The 20,208-nt window shown below is 40.8% G+C and overlaps 1 protein-coding gene across 1 annotated transcript; it reads left to right on the top strand.

Moving 5' to 3' along the window:
- Positions 1–8,382: 8,382 nt before the first annotated feature.
- PIGA (phosphatidylinositol glycan anchor biosynthesis class A) lies at positions 8,383–17,547 on the top strand. Its single transcript, XM_053936119.1, has 7 exons — positions 8,383–8,447; positions 8,670–9,328; positions 9,881–10,013; positions 11,058–11,190; positions 12,344–12,550; positions 14,135–14,439; positions 16,219–17,547. Exons 1-6 carry the CDS (start codon positions 8,407–8,409, stop codon positions 14,396–14,398), a joined length of 1,437 nt encoding a protein of 478 aa, XP_053792094.1. The 5' UTR covers positions 8,383–8,406; the 3' UTR covers positions 14,399–14,439; positions 16,219–17,547.
- Positions 17,548–20,208: the final 2,661 nt, after the last annotated feature.

Consider the following 20,208-nt stretch of genomic DNA (forward strand, 5'->3'; position numbering starts at 1 on the left):
ATGCAGATAATTAGATTTTGGTGAGTATCTATAAAAGTTCAATGCTATTTTGTTGGTGAAATTCTGGATTTTTTCATTTAAGAATATTCAACAAACTTTAAAAAAGAAATGCTTTATGTTATTTTTGATATTGATACATCAGACTGACTTTTAATTAGGATATTTAATATAACAATTCAGAAGAATTAAATGAGGTATGTAAAATTCATAGCAGACCTGTTTTTTGACTGATATCATTAGCTCTTAAACTATGATTAAATGACCCTCAGAGAGAGAAGGTTATTGAGCAGTGGAATGTTCTCTTTGAAGTTTGAAAGGCCTTTTATTACTGTGTTCAGCATGACTTGCTATTTAGGCATATGGACATGATTTACAGATTTCATAGGCAGAATAATAGTGCTAAAAATTCCTGTTGCAGTGTGTCTTAATTTTTATATAGTGAGGGATGTCTTTAATGCGATATTTGTGTTGTGTATGTTATAGGAATGACAGTACTTAAATAATAATTTTTAATTCAAAATAAACCCACATGAAATTTCTCAAACCATCAATTTTTATGAGTAGTTAGCTTCTACTTACATGTACGTTCTTCAGGAAGGGGACAAGGAAGAATATGAATCAAGAAAATAGCTAAATATGCACACTGCTTGAAAGAGTCAGGAATTATTTATCTACTTGCAAAAACCATACTTGACTTGCAGAAGGACAGAGGTATGTGTGATCTTACCAAATGCTGGTGACATGGAAGAAATTCAAGCACGTCCTGAAAGTACTGCTCTCATTTACTTCAAAAGCTGCCACAGGTCATATGCTGTGACATTGCTTATTCATCACAGGTCATATGCTGTGACATTGCTTACAGCAAGAATTATTCATCAGAGGGTTGACAGAGCACATATAAATCCTGGCATACTCATATACACTGCAAACATATAAATCTGTACGAATCCTTTGGGCATCAACTGCAGCTGACTCATAAGGTCCCTTCCTGTATTCCAGTGAAAACAAATGTGAATCTGCTTAGGTTTATTTTTTGTTTTCTTGTACCACTGAAAGTCAGGATTTATGCAATCAAAGTTTTTTTGCTTTACAGTAGTGTAAAAAAAAGGAAAGGAAAATCTTGAGAACCCAGAACTGAATTTGAGGAAGCTCCTTCAGCTGCCTGTTTCCTTTGTATTTTCTAAATAACTGGTAAATGCATTTCAACTTTAAAATACCAAAGAGGTTATCATCTTCTAATTCTGGACTTGTGGAGTGAATTGTTCTTTCTGCAAGGAACTACAAGGTGGATACCAGGCCAAGTAAATCTATGTCCTCATTTATTAAAGTCTACATTAAAAGAAACAAACAAGCAGGGGCTATAAGTGATGTACTGCCATTCATTTTATTTGTCAAACTCCTACATCAGCAGTTACTTAAAAACCTCACAAAAAAACTTCTAACTCAGGGATAAAAAATCTGTTTTAAATTAAGATAAAAGGAAAGTGCTCCTTAGGCCAATAAAACAAAATGAGTACACAAAATTATGTGTCAGGGCTTGGTCTGCATTTTGACTTCAAGGCCATTAACACTCTTCTTTGTTTCCACTTTTATCATAATTTACAATACTACTCAATGTGAAAGGTCATTCCAGGCTGACAGCAGTCAGTGGAGGATCCATAATTTAATGTGAACTGTCTTCTCTCTTAAATATCTAAAGGTACTTTTAAAATGTTTATGGTTGAATAATCAACGGTTTAATTCTAGTCTGCATTGGAATACACTATAGATTTAAAAATACAACAGTAGTTTTACAAAAAATATCTAGCTATGGAGTGTGATTACAAATTAAGTGCCAAAAAAATAAGGTGACAAAGTAGGAAGCATTTCACTTAGTCTTTTTGCCCCACTTTCTTATAATAAGTGGTATTTTTAATTGGTGAAGACTATCTCTCATGTGTGGCTTAGGATCACAGGTCCAGCTGAAAAGGCAATGCAAGATACCCAGACTAACCCACCAGTTTCTGTTAGGTGACTCATTGGCACCTATCCAAAACTTTCCCCTGACCCCAGCTGCGCACACTCATGTGTGTCCTTTGATCTTTTTCTTGGGAAAGTGTATCTTGATCCCTATTAATGGACTAACTTTTCAGAATTATGCTTAAACATTCAAATACAGTCGCACAGTGGTTATTTTGATTCAGTTCTCTGAATAAAATCACCAACTCAAGTGATGAAACACAAGGAAGAGCTTAACACATCCACAAGAACTATGCAATGCTTCTTATCAAATTGTCTTTGCAATAAACAGCAATATTTTCCTGTAGCTGAGTTATGAAGGCATATCATGAAAATCCCTTTAAAGTCATCCAGTCTCTTTTTTCCTCCATTTCCCTGTGCATCCCACTTTAAATCTATCCACAGCTCACTCCTAAAACTTTTCAGAGCTAAGAATGCCTACACTTCTCTACCTGTCCCCTCAAGTACATTCACCTTTCACCTTGCCCTGCTCTACATCAATTAAATTTAACTCAGAGCAGCACCTTCCAGCCCCAAACCCTGTGGCTTCTGCTTCACACCTCGAGAATGGTTTTCATGCCTCTCTGAGTCTTCTCAATTCTAACAATCAAATAAAAATTATTTCTTCCTCCATAGACCTTACCTTGTATTTATCTGTAGATATTCAAGGCTACAGTAATAGTATCAATTTAAAGAAACCCTTATCTCATTTAATGGATTTTAAAGTATAATTGAAGTTAATTATTCTTGTCTTACAGTTTAAATCTGGTTTCAAACTATCAATATAGAGTTAATTACAGTATCAATATATAGAACTATAGATAGTTCATGCTTTTTTTTATAAGAAACTCATTTTCCTTTAAATTCAAACTGTAGAGGCAGTAGTACTCGATTTGGTATAATGACTACAGAGAACAATGCTAAAAATGTTCTGGAGCATTTGTGGGTATGGGCATTACTAGTAGGAAATAAAACATACCAAGTTCAGGTTCTTCAGCTTTGCACAGAGATATTTTGCAGCACCACAAGGATGAACACATTTTAAGTTTCCAATAGCTCCATCTACTGTTGTCACTGCACCTTTTTTTCTCCTTCAGCAACACACTCAACTTTCAGTCAAACCCATTTTAAAGCTGAAACCCACCCGACAGTTCTGCCACTCCAGTTTGTGCCAACTCATAGAAGTCTACATAAATTGCCAGGAGATTTTAAGACTGTCTTAAAATCAATTTTAAAGATACAAACAAAAGACCTCTAGAACAGGCCTTCTCTTCTAGCACAGCTGATACATCAGGATTAAAGTACTCTGGTGTGGCCCCAAGGTTGCAAAAGCAGAAAGAGATCTGCAACTAAATAGACAGTAAAATCTAGTAAAGCTGACAAAAAAAAAAAAAAAAAAAAGGAAAGTAGAACCAAGTCTAGTGTGGTCAATATGCTGTGGCTTCATAACTGACACCAGACCTGTGTGTTACTGTAAATAATTTGATCTAAATCAGACTGATTTAGAACTGTAGAAGGCAGAAGGCAGAACTGTATTTCTGTCAAATTAGTCAGACGGCTTGTTAGAGAGTTGATAGTAGTGGTATGCTGGCTGAAGGACAGAATCCCCTGGGTCTGCCACTACAAAACCAACTTCTGACAGATTTAAAATGTCAGGATAAGCACAGACACCACTTTGCATTGTGGGCTCAGGAATCTTTTTCTGCCCTATTTGATGAGTACTTAAACTGGAACTTCTGGGAAGGCAGAAGACAGGCACCATCCAGGCTTTGTTTGCCATGACTGCTCCTGCTAGGGACCAGGAAGGAGCAGAGACCAAGTGTCCAGGTACTGGAATGGATCCTGCATGGCAGTGGTGAATGACTCACTGGCAGGTGGTGTAAAAGAGGATTCTTCTCAGAGATTCTTCTCAGGATTACTGAGAATACTGCAAATACAGCTGTCCTGTCCTGCGTCCTGCTAAGAGATGTAACTTGTTTGTTAGCCCAGAGGACTGGAAGCTACTCCTGGTGTATATCCTTTGACTGTTCCCAAGCCCTCATGCTCTTCTTCACCTTCACTGACCTGATTTGACAGGGAAGGGAATGCTCTGGGCTCTGGGGTGGAAGAGCATTGTAACATGCAGAGGATGACCAAGTGATTGAGACCTCAGGGCATGCATGAGAGGCACAGATCACACACATGTGAGAGCTAACACACACAGCCTTCAGCCTTGCCAATCAACTTCTCCTTTCTGCTAGCAAATTCATATCCCACTGATCAATTCCAAACTGCTTAGAAGGGAGAAGTGTCTGTAAAATGGAAAACCAACTTATTTTCCGGCATTTGAGAGAGAAATCTGGCTTAAAGAAAAGAAGCCCTTTCTCCAGTTTGCGTTTAGTGGTAATTTCCTTCACAGACAGCACTGTGGTTTAAGCCTTCAACTTGAAACCTGTATTTTAGAAGTACATTAACATGTAATTTCAGCAAGCTTCTGTGGGATTCCATGAATAGTAAAACCCAGGTGCTTGAATGAGAAAACCATGATTTTTCCTGGCTGCTTAATGGGAGGTATTCCAGCCAGGTAATAAGATTGCCTGTATGTGGTAGAAACCAGGCAAAACCAACCTTTCTATGGTATTACAGAAATCTAATAGATCCTGTTGCTATTTCCTAGCAGAAAAAAACAGCTGCTGAGGGAGACCGTTGGACACTCACTCCCTCTGTGCAGGAATCTTAGAAGTGACTGGCTCTTCAGCTCTACCCTGCAAAAGTAAACTAAATGGAAGGACAATTAGTCCTCTTCAGAGGAACAATTCCAAATACTGCTTTCCTCTTTGTTCTGGAGCCTACTTAATTCCAGCAGGATCAAAAACTGCAAATGCTGTCATTATTCAAACAAAGTGTTGGGCTGTCTCTGGCTGTCCTATTTGGTTTCACCAACCAGTCTCTGTTTATGATACATCTACAGGCCACAGTTCTCCATTCAGCAGTACTATTTTTCACTCAGGTACTTCATTTGTGGTTTCCAACAGTTTCTGCTTTCCTGGATCATGAAAAGGAAATGTCCTTCACTTCAAGCCAGTTGTGCAGTCTCACACCACTATTCCATGTCATAAGATTTCTTTTCCAGGAGAACTGTGACTTCCTTGTCACGGCATCAGGCCCCAGAGCAGCACTGCTTCACAGCTCTTTTGTGAATAACTGATAGCTTGTTTTTGTCAGTTACTATTGTTTTTAATAATAAATGTGCATGCTTTAGGCTTATTGAGTGTAAATAAATGCATTAATTTAATACACCAGCTTAGCCACTTCACCAAACAGTGACAGTCTTTGCTCCATACCAACATGGAATAAGAGCAATGTCATCCAACAGGCTGGGGGATAGAGTGGCAAATTCAGCCTGAGAGGAGGCTGAGTGGGAGTTGAAAGCGCAGAGTACTTGGCAGAAAGTTTTCCTGTATTTTCAAGAACACTGAAGAGGTCTCCTTGAGGCCCAATGACATCTGCTACCTGAACAAAGACACAGGAATCTTGGAGTGTCCTGCATCTTCTCTCTCCATTAATTCAATTTATGAGATGTTTTAGAGAGCATTCAAGGACCAGGCTTGGAAGTGGCAATTACTCTGCTGTCACAGGTTTTACATCTTTACTCTCTACTCTATTTATCCTACAGTCTCACTCTGACCTTGTATGTGCTCTAAGTGAGGGAGTGAATATACTGAGTGCAGGATTTAGAAAGTAAGAAAATCTGATTCTTTCTTCAGCTGTTGGTCTCTTCAGTATGGGCTTCACCTCAGATCAGGCAGGATAGACTCTGGATATGACCAGGATCTGTGACCATTTTATGAATACACAACACAACAACACAGTCAGTGTAAAGTGAATGTTATCCCCTCCTTGTGATCCAGCTGTGGAGACAAAATTTAGCAGCACCTTTTTCAACTTGGTAGTGGCAAAGGTTCCTTTCCTTTCCATTAAGGTTTGTCCTGGGCTCCTTGGATGACAAATTTTTCAAGTTCCCTTGAACATGTCAACAGGAGAAGGCTGCTAATACAGGGGGATTTATTGGACCTCTGACAAGAATGACATTAAGCTCAACCAGACACATTTAATGAAGAACACAGACGTCAGACCACCAAAGCCAACGTGCCAGGCCAAAGGCATGAAGGTTGGCCACAATCCCTGACTTCCTTCAGAAAGACATCCAGAGCCAATGACCAACTGCCAGGAAAGTAAAGAAAGTGGCTGCTATGTCATGTACCACTTACGATTTCTCTTTGGATTTTTTGAGTTTGCATACCAAGAATTACAGCTTCTCTAGAGAATACACACAAAGAACTAATCTAAAAATATATATATTTCAAAATAGTTAAAATCATAAGCATTGTTTTCCTGACAGCTAAAACTGGAGTGACTTGACAGCTTGATTCTTCAGGGCAGTGTAACAGCAAGGGAGGTCACCACTACAATTTACCAGAGCTCACATGAGGTGCTGCACTGCAGAACCACCAAGTGAATTCCTCCGTCTCCTGGCACTACTTTGGTGCCTTTTTCCTAGAAGTAATTGAAGGCCGCAGCTTTAAACTCAGGCTACAGTTCCTTCTGAGAACTAGAATCCCTACAAACTCCAGCTTCTCCAACTCTTCTTCTTTCACACCCTGCTGTTGCTGGTGAGAAGTTTCCCCTCTTCTGGCCTCACACTCAGCTTCTCATCCTGAAATTCACTCCAGAGAACCACCTGATGATGAAATCATATTTGCCAGTGCTGGTCCCATCTTCCTGAACACATGAGAAAAAATTCAATCAATGAGCAGTGCTTTTCTTAGTCAACATAATAGAGGTTTTCAGATCTTTCAGTCCCCAGAATGATGTGCCTTATTTCCTCCTTAGTCCTTCCTGGGATCAGTGTCTCCAAACCACATCTGTCCAAGCTTCAATCTAACAGGAATCCAGCCAGAACTCCAGCCTAGGTCAGCTTGTACTGTCACTCACAACAAGCATATTTGCATAGGAGCCATGACAGACTCAAATCTGACAAAATTCGTATCAGAAATCTTGGCAAGAAGAAGGAACTGCCAAACATAATTTTGGGAACATACAGGAAAGGCATGAACACCCTTCTTGGCAGCCAGCAGCAGTCAGGACAATGTTTGAGCTGTAAAAAAGGCTGATGGTAAGGCTCCTTGAGGAGACCAGGAATACACAGCCAAGTGACGCCAACCCGGCTCCTTTCCCAGTGTTCAAGTTCCCGAACTGTCTATAAAAACCATGTTTTTGAAATTACTTTTTATTTAGAGACAGCAAGCTTTCAGCACTTGTGGCAGAAGATCTAGAACATTTCGGGAGCTCCAACTGCAATTGAGCCACACACCAGATGAGCTTCTCCACTGGGGGCAGAGCAAAGCCTTTGGGATTTTGAGGCAATCCCATCCCTATACGGCATTTATGTCATTTCTTTCAGTAGCTCCGTACTACACTTTTTTGACAACAACCGTACGGGACTTCCCACTACAGCAAGGACATCGCTGCTGCATTAGCGCCGTGCCCTCGGTGTCCGGCGCCGGGAGCGGGGCGGGACAGCGGGATGCGGGGGGCCAGGAGCGGGACGGAGCGGGGCCGGGATCCCAGGGCGGGATCCCGGGATAGGGAGCTGGGGCGGGATCCTGGGATAGGGAGCGGGGCTGGATCCCGGGACAGGGAGCTGGGGCGGGATCCCGGGACAGGGAGCTGGGGCGGGCCGGGAGCGGGGTGGGATCCCGGGACAGGGAGCTGGGGCGGGATAGGCAGCAGGGCGGGATCCTGGGACAGGGAGCTGGGGCGGGATCCCGGAACAGAGAGCTGGGGCGGGCCGGGAGCGGGGCGGGATCCGAGGATAGGGGAGCGGGGCTGGATCCCGGGACAGGGAGCTGGGGCGGGCCGGGAGCGGGGCGGGATCCGAGGATAGGGGAGCGGGGCTGGATCCCGGGACAGGGAGCTGGGGCGGGATCCCGGGACAGGGAGCTGGGGCGGGCCGAGAGCGGGGCTGGATCCCGGGACAGGGAGCTGGGGCGGGCCGGGAGCGGGGCGGGATCCGAGGATAGGGGAGCGGGGCTGGATCCCGGGACAGGGAGCTGGGGCGGGCCGGGAGCGGGGCGGGATCCGAGGATAGGGGAGCGGGGCGGGAGCCCGGGACAGGGAGCTGGGGCGGGCCGGGAGCGGGGCGGGAGCCCGGGACAGGGAGCTGGGGCGGGCCGGGAGCGGGGCTGGATCCCGGGACAGGGAGCCGGGGCGGGATCCCTGCGGGGAGGCAGGCGCAGCGCCGCAGCCAATCCCCGTCCTGCGCGGCGATTGGCGCTGGTTTTCCCGCGTGACGCCGCGCCGGGCGGTGATTGGCCGTGGCGCCGCCCCGCGCGGGCGTGGCCGCGGCGGTGACCGGGAAATGGGGCCATGGCGCCGGGCAGCGCGCAGGGAGCGCCGGCCGCCGGCAGGTACGTGCACGCTTCCCCCGCCCTCAGCGCCGCCCGCGCTCCTCCGGGGCGGCCGCCGCGGGGACTGGGCTCTTCAGGGGGCCGCGGCGCCTCCCCTCCCTGCGTGCGGCCTGCGCGGGACGCACGGTGGGCCCGGCGGCGCCGCCGACACTGAGGGGGCCGGGGGTCGTCGCGGGCGGCCGCCGGCGAGTGATGGCGCCTTGTGGTTCCTTCCCCCGGCAGGAACGGGCCCGGGATGGAGGGCGGAGGCCCGGCGGCGCACAGCGTGTGCATGGTGTCGGACTTCTTCTACCCCAACATGGGGGGCGTGGAGAGCCACGTGTACCAGCTGTCACAGTGCCTCATCGAGCGCGGCCACAAGGTCCTGGTGGTCACCCACGCCTACGGCCACCGCAAGGGCGTCCGCTACCTCACCAGCGGGCTGAAAGTCTACTACCTGCCCCTGAAGGTGATGTACAACCAGTCCACGGCCACGACGCTCTTCCACAGCCTGCCCTTGCTCAGGTCCATCTTCGTGCGGGAGCGGGTGACCATCGTGCACGCCCACAGCTCCTTCTCGGCCATGGCCCACGACGCCCTGTTCCACGCCAAGACCATGGGGCTGCGGACCGTGTTCACTGACCACTCCCTCTTCGGGTTCGCGGATGTCAGCTCGGTGCTGACCAACAAGCTGCTGACGGTGTCCCTGTGTGACACCAACCACATCATCTGCGTCTCCTACACCAGTAAGGAGAACACGGTGTTGCGAGCAGCCTTGGACCCTCGGATAGTCTCTGTCATCCCCAACGCTGTCGATCCCACCGACTTCACTCCAGACCCCTCGAGGAGGGATGACAGTACAATAACAATTGTTGTTGTCAGCAGACTTGTTTACAGAAAAGGTAATAGGGGAATCAAATGTAAGCTTGTTTTGGTTTTCTTACTTTGGAGAGGTCTTGGTCAGGTATCACTTAGGCTGTATCTGTGGCATGGATGGAATTTTCACTGGGCGTGGTGAGGTGGCTGTTCCAAGCTTTGTGTTAGTGAGCTCAAGAAGAAGAAATGTACATTTGTTTTTGTACATGTTGGGTTCAGAGGTGTGTTTCCTTTGTAATGCTGAAGAGACCAAAAACTGCAGTTGGTAAAATGGAAGGTTTGGATCGTATTGGACATAAGATTTAGAGCCTAATCTATATATTCTGTTAGAAATGTTTTAATTGTTTTTTATTTAATCAAGTGACAGCAAGTTAAGTGATTTTTTTTCTATTTTTTTCTTCTATGAGGTCCAAATTGTGGGTTTTTTTTCATATTTCTGTGTACTGCAGTTTAACTGTCTTCAGGAGACTTTTTTTTCACTCCTTCTGCTCCTGAATATAGTTGCAGATGTGGGCTACATCACGAGAAGTTCTGAAATCAAATGCAATAATGGCTTGCCCTACGTTTTCTACTCTTAGGTATTGATTTGCTTAGTGGTATAATTCCTGAGCTCTGTCAGAAATATCCGGAGTTACATTTCTTAGTTGGGGGAGAAGGACCAAAACGAATCATACTGGAAGAAGTCCGAGAGAGATACCAGCTACATGACAGGTTTGTTCTGTGGGTGTCCGTGACCCTTCAAGGTACTTCAGGGGTGGGGACCTGCCTGCCTCCTTCCCCCAGATAAGCCCCAAAGCTTGAGACTGGAGGCCTAAGGCAAGGCAGATAAACCAGACACTGAAGACTTTGAGAGCTGGACTATGGTCCAGGAAGTTAATCCATATTTCTATGAATAGGCCCTCAATGAGCCTTCACTCAGATCATAGAAAGGTGACTTAGATATAAGTTGATCATGCCCCTCTCTGTGACCATGATGTTGGATCTCATATGGCATCAGGTGTTAACAGCTTGTTTGTACCATTGCATGTGATGATGACTGCTAGTAATTTATCATTTCAGTATGAAACTCTTCAGCATAGTGCTTGTCTCTTATGCTTTCTTGTCATACTACAAACACTTTCCCTGGTGCTACCATGTTACCAGAATGTTGCCATTTATGTATTTCTCTTGGATTTTCTGGATCAAGTACAGTTTCATAGTCTCAATTTGTTTGTTTTCTTTTCTAGGTTTTTTGTTGCCTGTTTTGTGCTTTAGTCAGTGATTTCCCCAATTAAAATTGTCAGTATCATTCTCATTTTACCCTTTATTGTTTTCCAATATCTCTTAAAGATGATGGGTCCTGATCATTATATCTTAAAAACTTTTTCCCTTGACTCGGATTGGTCAGACCTCACATTGAAAAGTCAGATAATGCATTTGACAAATCTTAGTTATTAACTGAAGGAAGCCATTTTTTCTTGCAGAACTAGAAGGCTCAGTACCAGTGTTCTGGAGGCAAATGTCATTAAAACAGCAACTTCTCCCACCAACTTTCAGAATTTTCTTTTAGTGTGACAATAAAAAAGCAGGGTCTTCTATTTCTCCATTGCTGGAAAAATTTAGAAAACTAAACCAAGGTGCCCATCTTTGTTCTCCCACTATATAAGTATGAACCATTGATACCTTTTTCAGAATATGTGGCATTATTATGGTGCAAATCTAGTGTTTATCTCTGAGGGTTTTTTTTTTGTTGTTGTTTTTTTCTCTTGTATGCAGGGTGCGTCTTCTAGGAGGCTTGGAACACCAGGATGTCAGAAATGTCCTGGTCCAGGGGCACATTTTTCTCAACACTTCCCTCACTGAGGCCTTTTGTATGGCTATTGTGGAGGCAGCCAGCTGTGGTTTACAGGTAAAAAAAATATCTCAGTATCTGGAAAGCATGTATCCATTTTAAACAAATTTCACAATGAAACAATATGTGCCTATCACATTTGATTTCATCTGAGATTCTGTTTTGACAGAGGTAAGCAAATGTTATGCCCATTTACAGATCACCTGGAAGGTGAGACAGAAGGGTTAACTCCAAGAAGAATTTTGTGCAGAATTGGGAATAACATGTAGATCTGCTCTCAGTTCTCTGAACTAGCCAGACTGCCTCTCCAAAATACTATTTTGTTTGTACTCTTGTACAGAGCTTTGGGGTAGTTGATGTTCACAAAGGTTTACTTTGAAAGGAGCAGCAAAAAAATTGTCTTCCTATGTAGGAATTCAAGATAAGTTGGAGAGAGAGAGAACAGTAAAAGCTCTAACTAATTTATAACTCAGATTGACAACTCAAAAATAAGTTGAGTCAATAGCCATAAAGAGTTAGAGTTTCACAATAAAATATAAAGAAACCTTATTAAGAAAACTGATAAGAGTACCTAATTTACAGTAAGTATAGAAAATGTGAGCAGCTTCAGTTTTTTCTTCGGTATCCTTTGACAGCAATTACTACCTAGTTGTAGTTATTCTCTTGCCATCTCTTCTCTAGAGGTGAGGAGGTTCTGCAGTTTCTTATTGCCCAATGTTTAGAGATGATTGCACAATCTAAGTCTTAGTAATTTCTGATTTTCCTTTAAAAATAATAATTCAAATTAATATGAATACATTTTTGCAAGTGTTCATTAACCTAGGAAACTGAAATTTTAAGTATGTGGTAAAATTATCCTCTGCAAATAGAAGTAACAGTTTTTTTGAGATACTGTGGAGGAAATGTCCAGAATTGGATTACACAGGTTTAGTTGAGTACTGGGGCAGACACCTTCAGGAAAGGTGTCTCATAATCACTCATTAGACCAAGTCTTCTGTTTTATCATGGCACCAAAGAATCATTCTGGACAGTGTTGAAGGTAATCTGCTATGCTTTGTCTTCTCTGGGGTTTACCCCTTTATTTCACATGCACATCAAGTTCCCAAACCATGATATTTTCCTATTCTTTTAAACAATGTAATAGCATTGCCATCACACAGGTTCATTTTTTAGGTTTGCATGTGTGCCGTTTCTTTTGTTTGTTTCGAAGGTGGTGAGTACAAGAGTTGGTGGGATTCCAGAGGTACTTCCAGAAAATCTCATCATTTTGTGTGAGCCCTCTGTGAAATCTTTGTGTGATGGACTAGAAAAAGCTATTGCCCAGCTCAGATCAGGAACTCTGCCATCTCCAGAAACTGTTCATAAAGAAGTGAAGACATTTTATACATGGAGGAACGTAGCAGAGAGAACTGAGAAAGTATGTATAATCACTTCTTTTAAATTCTCTGAAAGTAAATTTCTGAAACAATTCTTGTTTTGAAATATTACTATGCACATTCACTGTGTAATATTCCAGTGTAATTTTTCAGCATATTTTCTGTCAAACATACATGGTTTTAAAAGGTTCAGAAAATGCTTTTGTTTTTTTTCCAAATACATTCCTGGATGGGTGTTTTTTTTCTATTTGTATTTTCTAACATGCCGTAACTGTTGGTAAATATTTTGAAGAAAAGCCTAGATTATTAGCTAGATTTCTACTCTTTGTTTGTTCAAGTCTTCACATGAAGTAACTTTTCTGGCATAACTGGAAAATGTGCTGCATAAGCTGTACGACAAGGTAAGAACAATTCATGACAAAGCTTTGCCATGTGCTAACAGGTAGTTTAAAATTACGAGAGGTATTTCAGTGCTGGAAGGCTGAATGCAGCTGAGTTTACATAAGCTGTGGTTGTAATGAATATTTCTTTTCATAGTTCTGAAATCGTATTTCAGAATTAGAACTGCACTACAGTAGAAAAACTCTGCCTTTGTGAAGAATGTTGGCTGCAGCAATGTTACAAACACCTGCGGAGCTGTGTCACTTCGGACTTCACCTTCTGTGTTTTAGGAAGGAGAGAGTAGCTGAACCCCATGCCTCTTAGATTGTACTGCACTCAACTATGTATCTCTCACAAGCCTCCTTGAAGTGCCATGTACAGCCAATTTATTTTATTATTTTCAAGTGGCATCAGTATCATTCATTTTATGATTTTGTAACTGCAAGCAACATCTTAAAAACCCAGCAATACTTCATGAAGGAAAATGGTCATAGAATTGGTAGAAGTATGCATAGATCTTAAATTGTACAGAAGACAGCTGTTGGTTTGCAAATTAAGTTACTTGTAGAATGGAGTCTGTAACATTCTTAAGGAAAAAACGGTGTCCTTCAAGCCTTTTTGGAGTGCTTTGTAATGGGTTTGTAGTTGGCTGTGGTTGACATGTATAATAAATCACTAGTAGCATGTATTTGCTTTGTGCAGTAATTGAACTACTGTTTCTTTAAACAAAGATCAGGAGCCTATTAGGATTTGGTTCATTGTTCAAATACAGAGATTTGGAATAGGGCCAAACTCACCTATGAGTTCATCCAGCTTTGTGTTTAAAATCTAGTAATTGCATGTTCAAGCTCTTCCTGGGACTGATGGGACTTTGAGTTTAGAACCCATGCAATCAATTAAAATCCCCAACCCTTTCTGTATAATACTACATGAGAGACAAATTATGCAGACTTCCTAGTCAATGAAATACTTTTGACTCTTCAAAAGTAAAAGTATTGACTCTTCAAAAGTAAAATAAGAGAATGTTTCATATTTCTCCTTAAATAAATGAATGAACTATTTAGAACAAGACTCATAAATCAGCACTTAGGATCTGCAGAGCTTCTTCGGGGGGTAATATTTGTCCCATCTGGTAGATAAGAATGGATCATTTATTTTGTGCAGTGATGACAAAGCACTGCCCGATTTTTGAGGTAGAATCAATGTGTTTCTAAGATGTTACTTTCTGTCTCCTCTCTGTTTAGGTGTATGACAGAGTTGCAGATGAAGTGGTTTTACCAATGAAGGAGCGACTTGACAGACTAATGACTCACTGTGGTCCAGTGACTGGGTGTATTTTTGCGTTTTTTGCTGTTCTGAACTTCCTTCTCTTGGCATTTCTGAGGTGGATGACTCCAGATTCCATTATTGATGTTGCAATAGATGCTACAGGACCTAAGGGTGCCTGGACTAAACAGTATCTTCTTGGGAAAAAAAGAAGAGTTAAAGAAGAACTTCCAAATTCCTAAATTGTTCAACTGGAGAGGGAAGAATGTGTCGGTCACTAAAGGTTTTAATGCTTGCTGACAGAGACATTACTCTTAAAACTCTTTAGTTTCTTTCTGAAGTTCTTGGAAAGAAACTTAGATCAATGTGCTACCTCAATTTAGGATGATGTTCTTAGTTCAGTTTTGGATTCATACAAATTTATGGGCATCTCTTTTGCACTGAAAGCTGGGAGGAGAACATGTGTTTTTATCTATGTCAGAAGCCTTGGAAACAAAAATACAAGATTTTTTCTTGATAAATTGAACATTGCAGAAAGGGGCTTATGGTGTTTGGGAAAGCAAAACACAACAATTATTAGCTTACTGTAGTTCCTTCTAATCTCTGATATTTACTGTGATTTTTATTTTAAGACCTCTTTCAAAATAATTAAAAGCTCAACAAAATACACCTTTTTTTCTCCTAAGATGAAAATGGCACTTGAAATTATTCATAAAGTCCATTACCATGTAAATTTCAGAGACTTAGTTCTAGCAGTTGTGTCTCAGTGACAGTGCTTTGCCTGTGTAGCATTATTATTTTGAAGTTGTTCCCTAGTCAGAGTTGCACATCCTTTTGCTAAATCAACATTCCATAATGATTTTCTGATATTTTCAGAGGTGCTAAATTTGTCCTGTTCTCTTACATGTGTGAAAGTGATGTAAAGCTTATAGTGGTTTTGGGTTTTGTTTTTGTTTTTCGGTACACAGGCAAAGAAATAGTATTAATTAGAGATAATACAGCCTTTAGAAACATCTCAGGCCTGAAAACTTCCAGCAGTCTGTGCCAAAGTGAGAAGTAACACGTGTGAGAGAGCAAAAACTGTGAAGGGCTTAACAGGCACACTTGTGCTTACTTGCTCTCTCCCACCTCCCACCCACCCATCCCTTTTCCCCCACTTCTCTTTCTCCTTCCCCTTACTTATGACCAAAGTGGCATTTCAGTCCATCCTGGGGAGGGACAACGTTCAGGGTGAATGATTTCACCTCATCACATCAGAGACACTGGCTGGCAGGTGCCGCACGTGAAATCTTGGCAAGGTATCCCTTAAACAGAAATAACAATGGCTGTGCTTTTCATGGAGAGACAGAGAGAAGGAGCAGCTGTGAGGAGTCTGGCTGATGTGTACGTGGGGCAGGAGGCAGCACAGCATTGTGCCAACATGTGTGAGGAGTTTATTTCATTTGTGTCAACCATCTCTAAGATTGCCACTTGTCTGATGCACTGGGTTAGTTTCTTTTTCAAGCATTACTAATGATGATAAGCTTACTATTTTATGACTCTGGAGTATTGTGTGCTGTTGGACATTATATTAATATTAAAACTGTGCAATATTAAAACACTGTTTCCAAACCCTCGAAGGGTAGTATTTAACACACTACTTCTGCCAAATTCATGTTGTTTGGGTAGAGATGTAATTACAAAAGCATTTTATAATTTCATTGAACATATTTTCATGAAACACAAAGATAATGTAAATAATTGCCATATATAAAGTCTATTTTCTTTTACTAGAATTTTTAGCCTTTGATATTTAACATATAGCATGTAATATTACAAATCAAGTTTTTCAAACTCTGCATTAAAAGTGGAAGCCATCTAAAGTAGTGCCACAAGGTTTAAGGATAAATGGGTAGAATTAAGCTAATATTCTACTTTTCTAAGTTATTCTTTTTTTTTTTTATATTGCTCAAGCATTCAAATTTCTATTAGCCTTCTGAAAATACTGATTGCCACTCCAGGGAAATGCTATATAAATACATGTGTGTGTATTTTTAGTAATATTTTGTTTTTTCTCTTTTAGTTCTGTTTGGTCTCCTGCAACATCTGCAAACACGAATCAAAAGGATTGTGTGTATCTATTCAAAATAAGTTTTCTTTTGTGGAACATTGTGTACTTGTGAATAACATAATAAAACCTTGTTGTAGTCTTGTTTACAAGACCAATGTAAAGTTTATCTAGAGGTTTATTTACCTTTCCATAAAGAATGGATGCATTTCATTAATATGTGGGAGCATATAATTAGAAAATACAGAACTACAAACCATAATGCTGCCTTTCACCACTGATTGTTGGAGTTCTTATGGGAATGTTTTTTTAATATTCGTCTTTCTGTACAAGCTGCCATACAAACTTAACCCATAACTGGTTTTTCAAATAACACCACCTGTATTATGCAGAACTCTGTGGGAATTATTTGCTCACTGGCCTTGTGCAGTGGAGTAAAGGGTGATGCCACAGAAACATTTACAGTTTTACAAAATATCAGTGGGTAACATGAAAAAGGTTAAATAAAATAAGCAGAATACTAAAAAAAAAACGAGTGTGGTTAGAAATTAATAAAATAACTTGTTAAAAAATTTAAATGTTTCAATTGTGCTTGTAGGTAAGATTATTGTTTTGACATACCAGGGCAATGTTAGAAGAATGACACTAATTAAACAATGTCTCGCACAAAGCAGAGCCTCTGGTGTGTAGGAGGAGCAGGAAGACCTGTATAGAATGTCCCCCTCCCAAACTGCAATGAAATTCCATCCCCAGGCACAAGGAGAAATGTTATTTCCAATACATTATGTGCAGACACTGTGAATTAAGGTATTGAAAATTGTAGGTTAAACCATACAATATACCACACAAGCATCAAGTATGGATATAAGATTAGTCCTTCAGACTGTGTTTTAGTGGGTGTGGATGTATCTGTAAGAAGGTAACTACTGTAATTTACTTGTTTTGTACTCATGTTTTTCTGCATCTGTTTATATTTTTTCTCTTTTTGATATTTATTTCTCTTTACCAGTCCCTTTTTTTCATATATGCTTAGACTTTTAAAAAATTATTTGTAATAGTCTTTCTGGTGCTTTCTGCTTCAGTACAATACAAACTTTATGTAAATAGATAAAAGAATAATCAATCTCAAAATGGTTTAATAATTTAAAATTTAATTTTTTAAAAATTAAAAGTATTTCAATATTTTTAGTGTTTAATTGCTATCATTAAACTACTGTCATAATATTTGCTGTGCATCATGACATTCAGTAGTATGTTGACTTCCAGAGTTTTCCCTAATGCCTTGAACATTGGCAGAGATAAAAGGTGGATATTTTTTAAGGCAATAAAGATAGGATGTGGTTATGTGTCTGAATTTATTATTTTATTAAAATTATATATTTTTCTTGTAAACCTAGCAGGTAGATTAGGTTGTTTTCAGACCCTGATATGCTTGAATACTGTCATAACTCTAGAGATGCTACCTGTGCAGGATTCATTGAACTTTAACTGTGCATGGCAGGTTGTCTTGTACATGCAGGTTCTTCAAGCTGCTTGTTTAAGCAGGAGGGACTGGTGCGTTCCCTGGGAACACAGGCACTGGGAACACAGATTGCTGCTGGAATTTGCTGTCTTCCTGCCCAGGCAGCAGCAGGAGTTTCAATAACCAGACCCTACCCCGTGTGATGGGTGGCAGATAGGTGAGATGAATCCCACATTGGCTTGAGAGCAACCAGTGAGTCACTCTGCACATCTCTTTAAAAGGAGTGTTGTAAGTGTGCTGACCTAAGGATGCAAATAAGGCAAGGTTTGCGTGGGAAGTAGTGTCATTTATTAGATCAAACTGATAGAAAAGAAGTAGCCATGCTCTGTATGGGTGTCTTTGTTCTCATCTCTTCTGTTTGAGTGTTTCTGACTCCTTTTTTTTCCCCAGTTGCCTTACTTTGATTGAATACACTGGATACTCTAATCCCAGCTACATACATTAGAAATACACTGCTGTAATTCAAAGAGTGTGTGTAGCATAAGAATAGACCAATACCTCTTTGAAGCTCTTTGAGATGAGGATTCCTCATCCCTTTATTTCCTTGCCAAATTCTTCAGGTCACATCTGATATTTCTCCCTAGAAGTTGGATAAAGTTAAGGTGAACCTTACTGAAAATGAGTTGTTTTTCTAAAGTGGTTTGCCCTTTTTAACTGCTTATTTCTTGCATGTGTGTCAACTAGCATATATAAACTTACTTTTTGAGTTCTTTGGAGGATCTAGCTAAACTACTTCTTTTTACCTTCTCATGACAATTTTTTGAACGATTAATATATTTTTTGGATATTTTGATTTAACAATTTAATAATTATCCTAGAGTTAAGAAAGAGTGATTCATGGAGTAGTTTGGGCATCTTGCAGAAGTTCTCAGTGAGCTGTGTTTTTTTCTACAGGGGACTGACTTGTTCACTCAAGTCTATCAATGGGGTTGCGTAATCCACCTCATTCAGCTCACAGCAATGATGCTCAAAAGAGCAAGGGAGGAACGATGACAATCCTGTGTCTGCACTGTCATTGCTCTTGTGTTCTGCCTGTTCTCACACCTACACCATGTTGCTCATCTCTCTAGTTTCAAAAATACCAGAGATTTCTGAGTGATCACACCCGACCTTGCTGTTGTTTCCCTAACTAGCACCCTCACCAGTATTCATACTTTCCACCATGCTGTTCAGCTGTCTTCCCAATGATAATTTTCTTTTACATCCACTGCATTAATTTTCCTAGTGCTCTTGTACACTAAGAGCAGATTAGAAGATTACACAAGCTTTTCTCAAATGACTCACTGAATAATTTAACTGAAAATCTTTATTTGTCTTGTTCTGAAGCCAGGAGGGTGATTTTGCTGCTACACAAGTAGAGTCAGTCCTTCTGGGAGAGTCATGTTCCAGTGACTGCTCCCAAGCAGTCAAAATTTCTCATGATTTTCTAGAGCACTTGGAGAGCTCTTTGATATTATTCCATTAGGGATAAGAGAATTTCAGTGGAAATCACCTGATTTTCAGTTTCTTGTATTTTTCTCAGTTTTATAGACATTTACAATTCTACATACCATCTATTAGGCTAATTGGGAAAGAAATCAATGAATTTCCTTTGTAACTAAAAGCCCAGTTTTCTGTTTTTTTTTCTCAAAAGGTGCCCTTCCTTCTTGCTTGTCTCCTGTTGAGAGCCAGCTTTTATAAATCCTTTTGTAAAGATTTCTCCATTATTCAGGCTAACTTTACTTTGTAATGGTCTTAATATTTTTATGTGTTCTTTTTCTCTGCATCCAACATTTTGTTCTTTACAGCTTTTACTATTCCTCTGGCTCCAGGAGGAATGTTTTCTTTGTCTCAGATTTTTCTGGGCTGACCATTCTGGTTTTTAGTCCACCTTCTTTTGCTAATTTCTCCTCTGTTTCTCAGCTGAGCAGAATTAACTGCCAATAAATCAATATGCTTTTCTGTGATTCTTTAACTGAACTTCTCTTGTCCTGTAATCCATATCTTCAGCTGTCTGTGGCAAACTGTATTAAAGTGATTAAAAAGACGAATTTTTCCTCTTTTGGATTCCTAAGTATTATAGTTTCTGCAGGTATTTAATATTACTGTGTAAGGAAAGGTAGATGTAATACTTTTGTAAGGAATTAAGTTATGTAAGAATATAATAACTTGGTTTAATTCAGAATTTTAGAAAAATTGTTTCACTTGAGAAAATTGCTTGGGGTGTTTTGTCTCTGCACATATTTTATATAGCATTTTAGTGCACCTGGGAGGGCTGAGCACCAAAGACAGCAAGGTACTAAACCAGCTGTATTGCTATAAACCAAAAGAAATTACATCTACAATGCCTAGAGAAATAATTTGCTGTATAATTTCCGTGTGCATATCCACCATCTCATTGGGATCTCTAAGAGAGGAATTATCCTGCTCTTTTCCTTGACAGATGTTGGAATGAAAGGCTAGGAGAACCTGAGCAAAGAGGGGAATCAGTAAGAATTAAATCC

The sequence above is a fragment of the Vidua chalybeata genome, chromosome 2 (assembly GCF_026979565.1).
Source record: "Vidua chalybeata isolate OUT-0048 chromosome 2, bVidCha1 merged haplotype, whole genome shotgun sequence".
Lineage (NCBI taxonomy): Eukaryota > Metazoa > Chordata > Aves > Passeriformes > Viduidae > Vidua > Vidua chalybeata.

Excerpts from the sequence above, each read along its gene's own strand:
- PIGA (XM_053936119.1), top strand. The coding sequence starts at position 8,407 with ATGGCGCCGGGCAGCGCGCAGGGAGCGCCGGCCGCCGGCAG. Across the intron at positions 8,448-8,669 it reads GGAGCGCCGGCCGCCGGCAG|GAACGGGCCCGGGATGGAGG; the intron begins GTACGTGCACGC and ends TTCCCCCGGCAG. Across the intron at positions 10,014-11,057 it reads AGATACCAGCTACATGACAG|GGTGCGTCTTCTAGGAGGCT; the intron begins GTTTGTTCTGTG and ends TCTTGTATGCAG.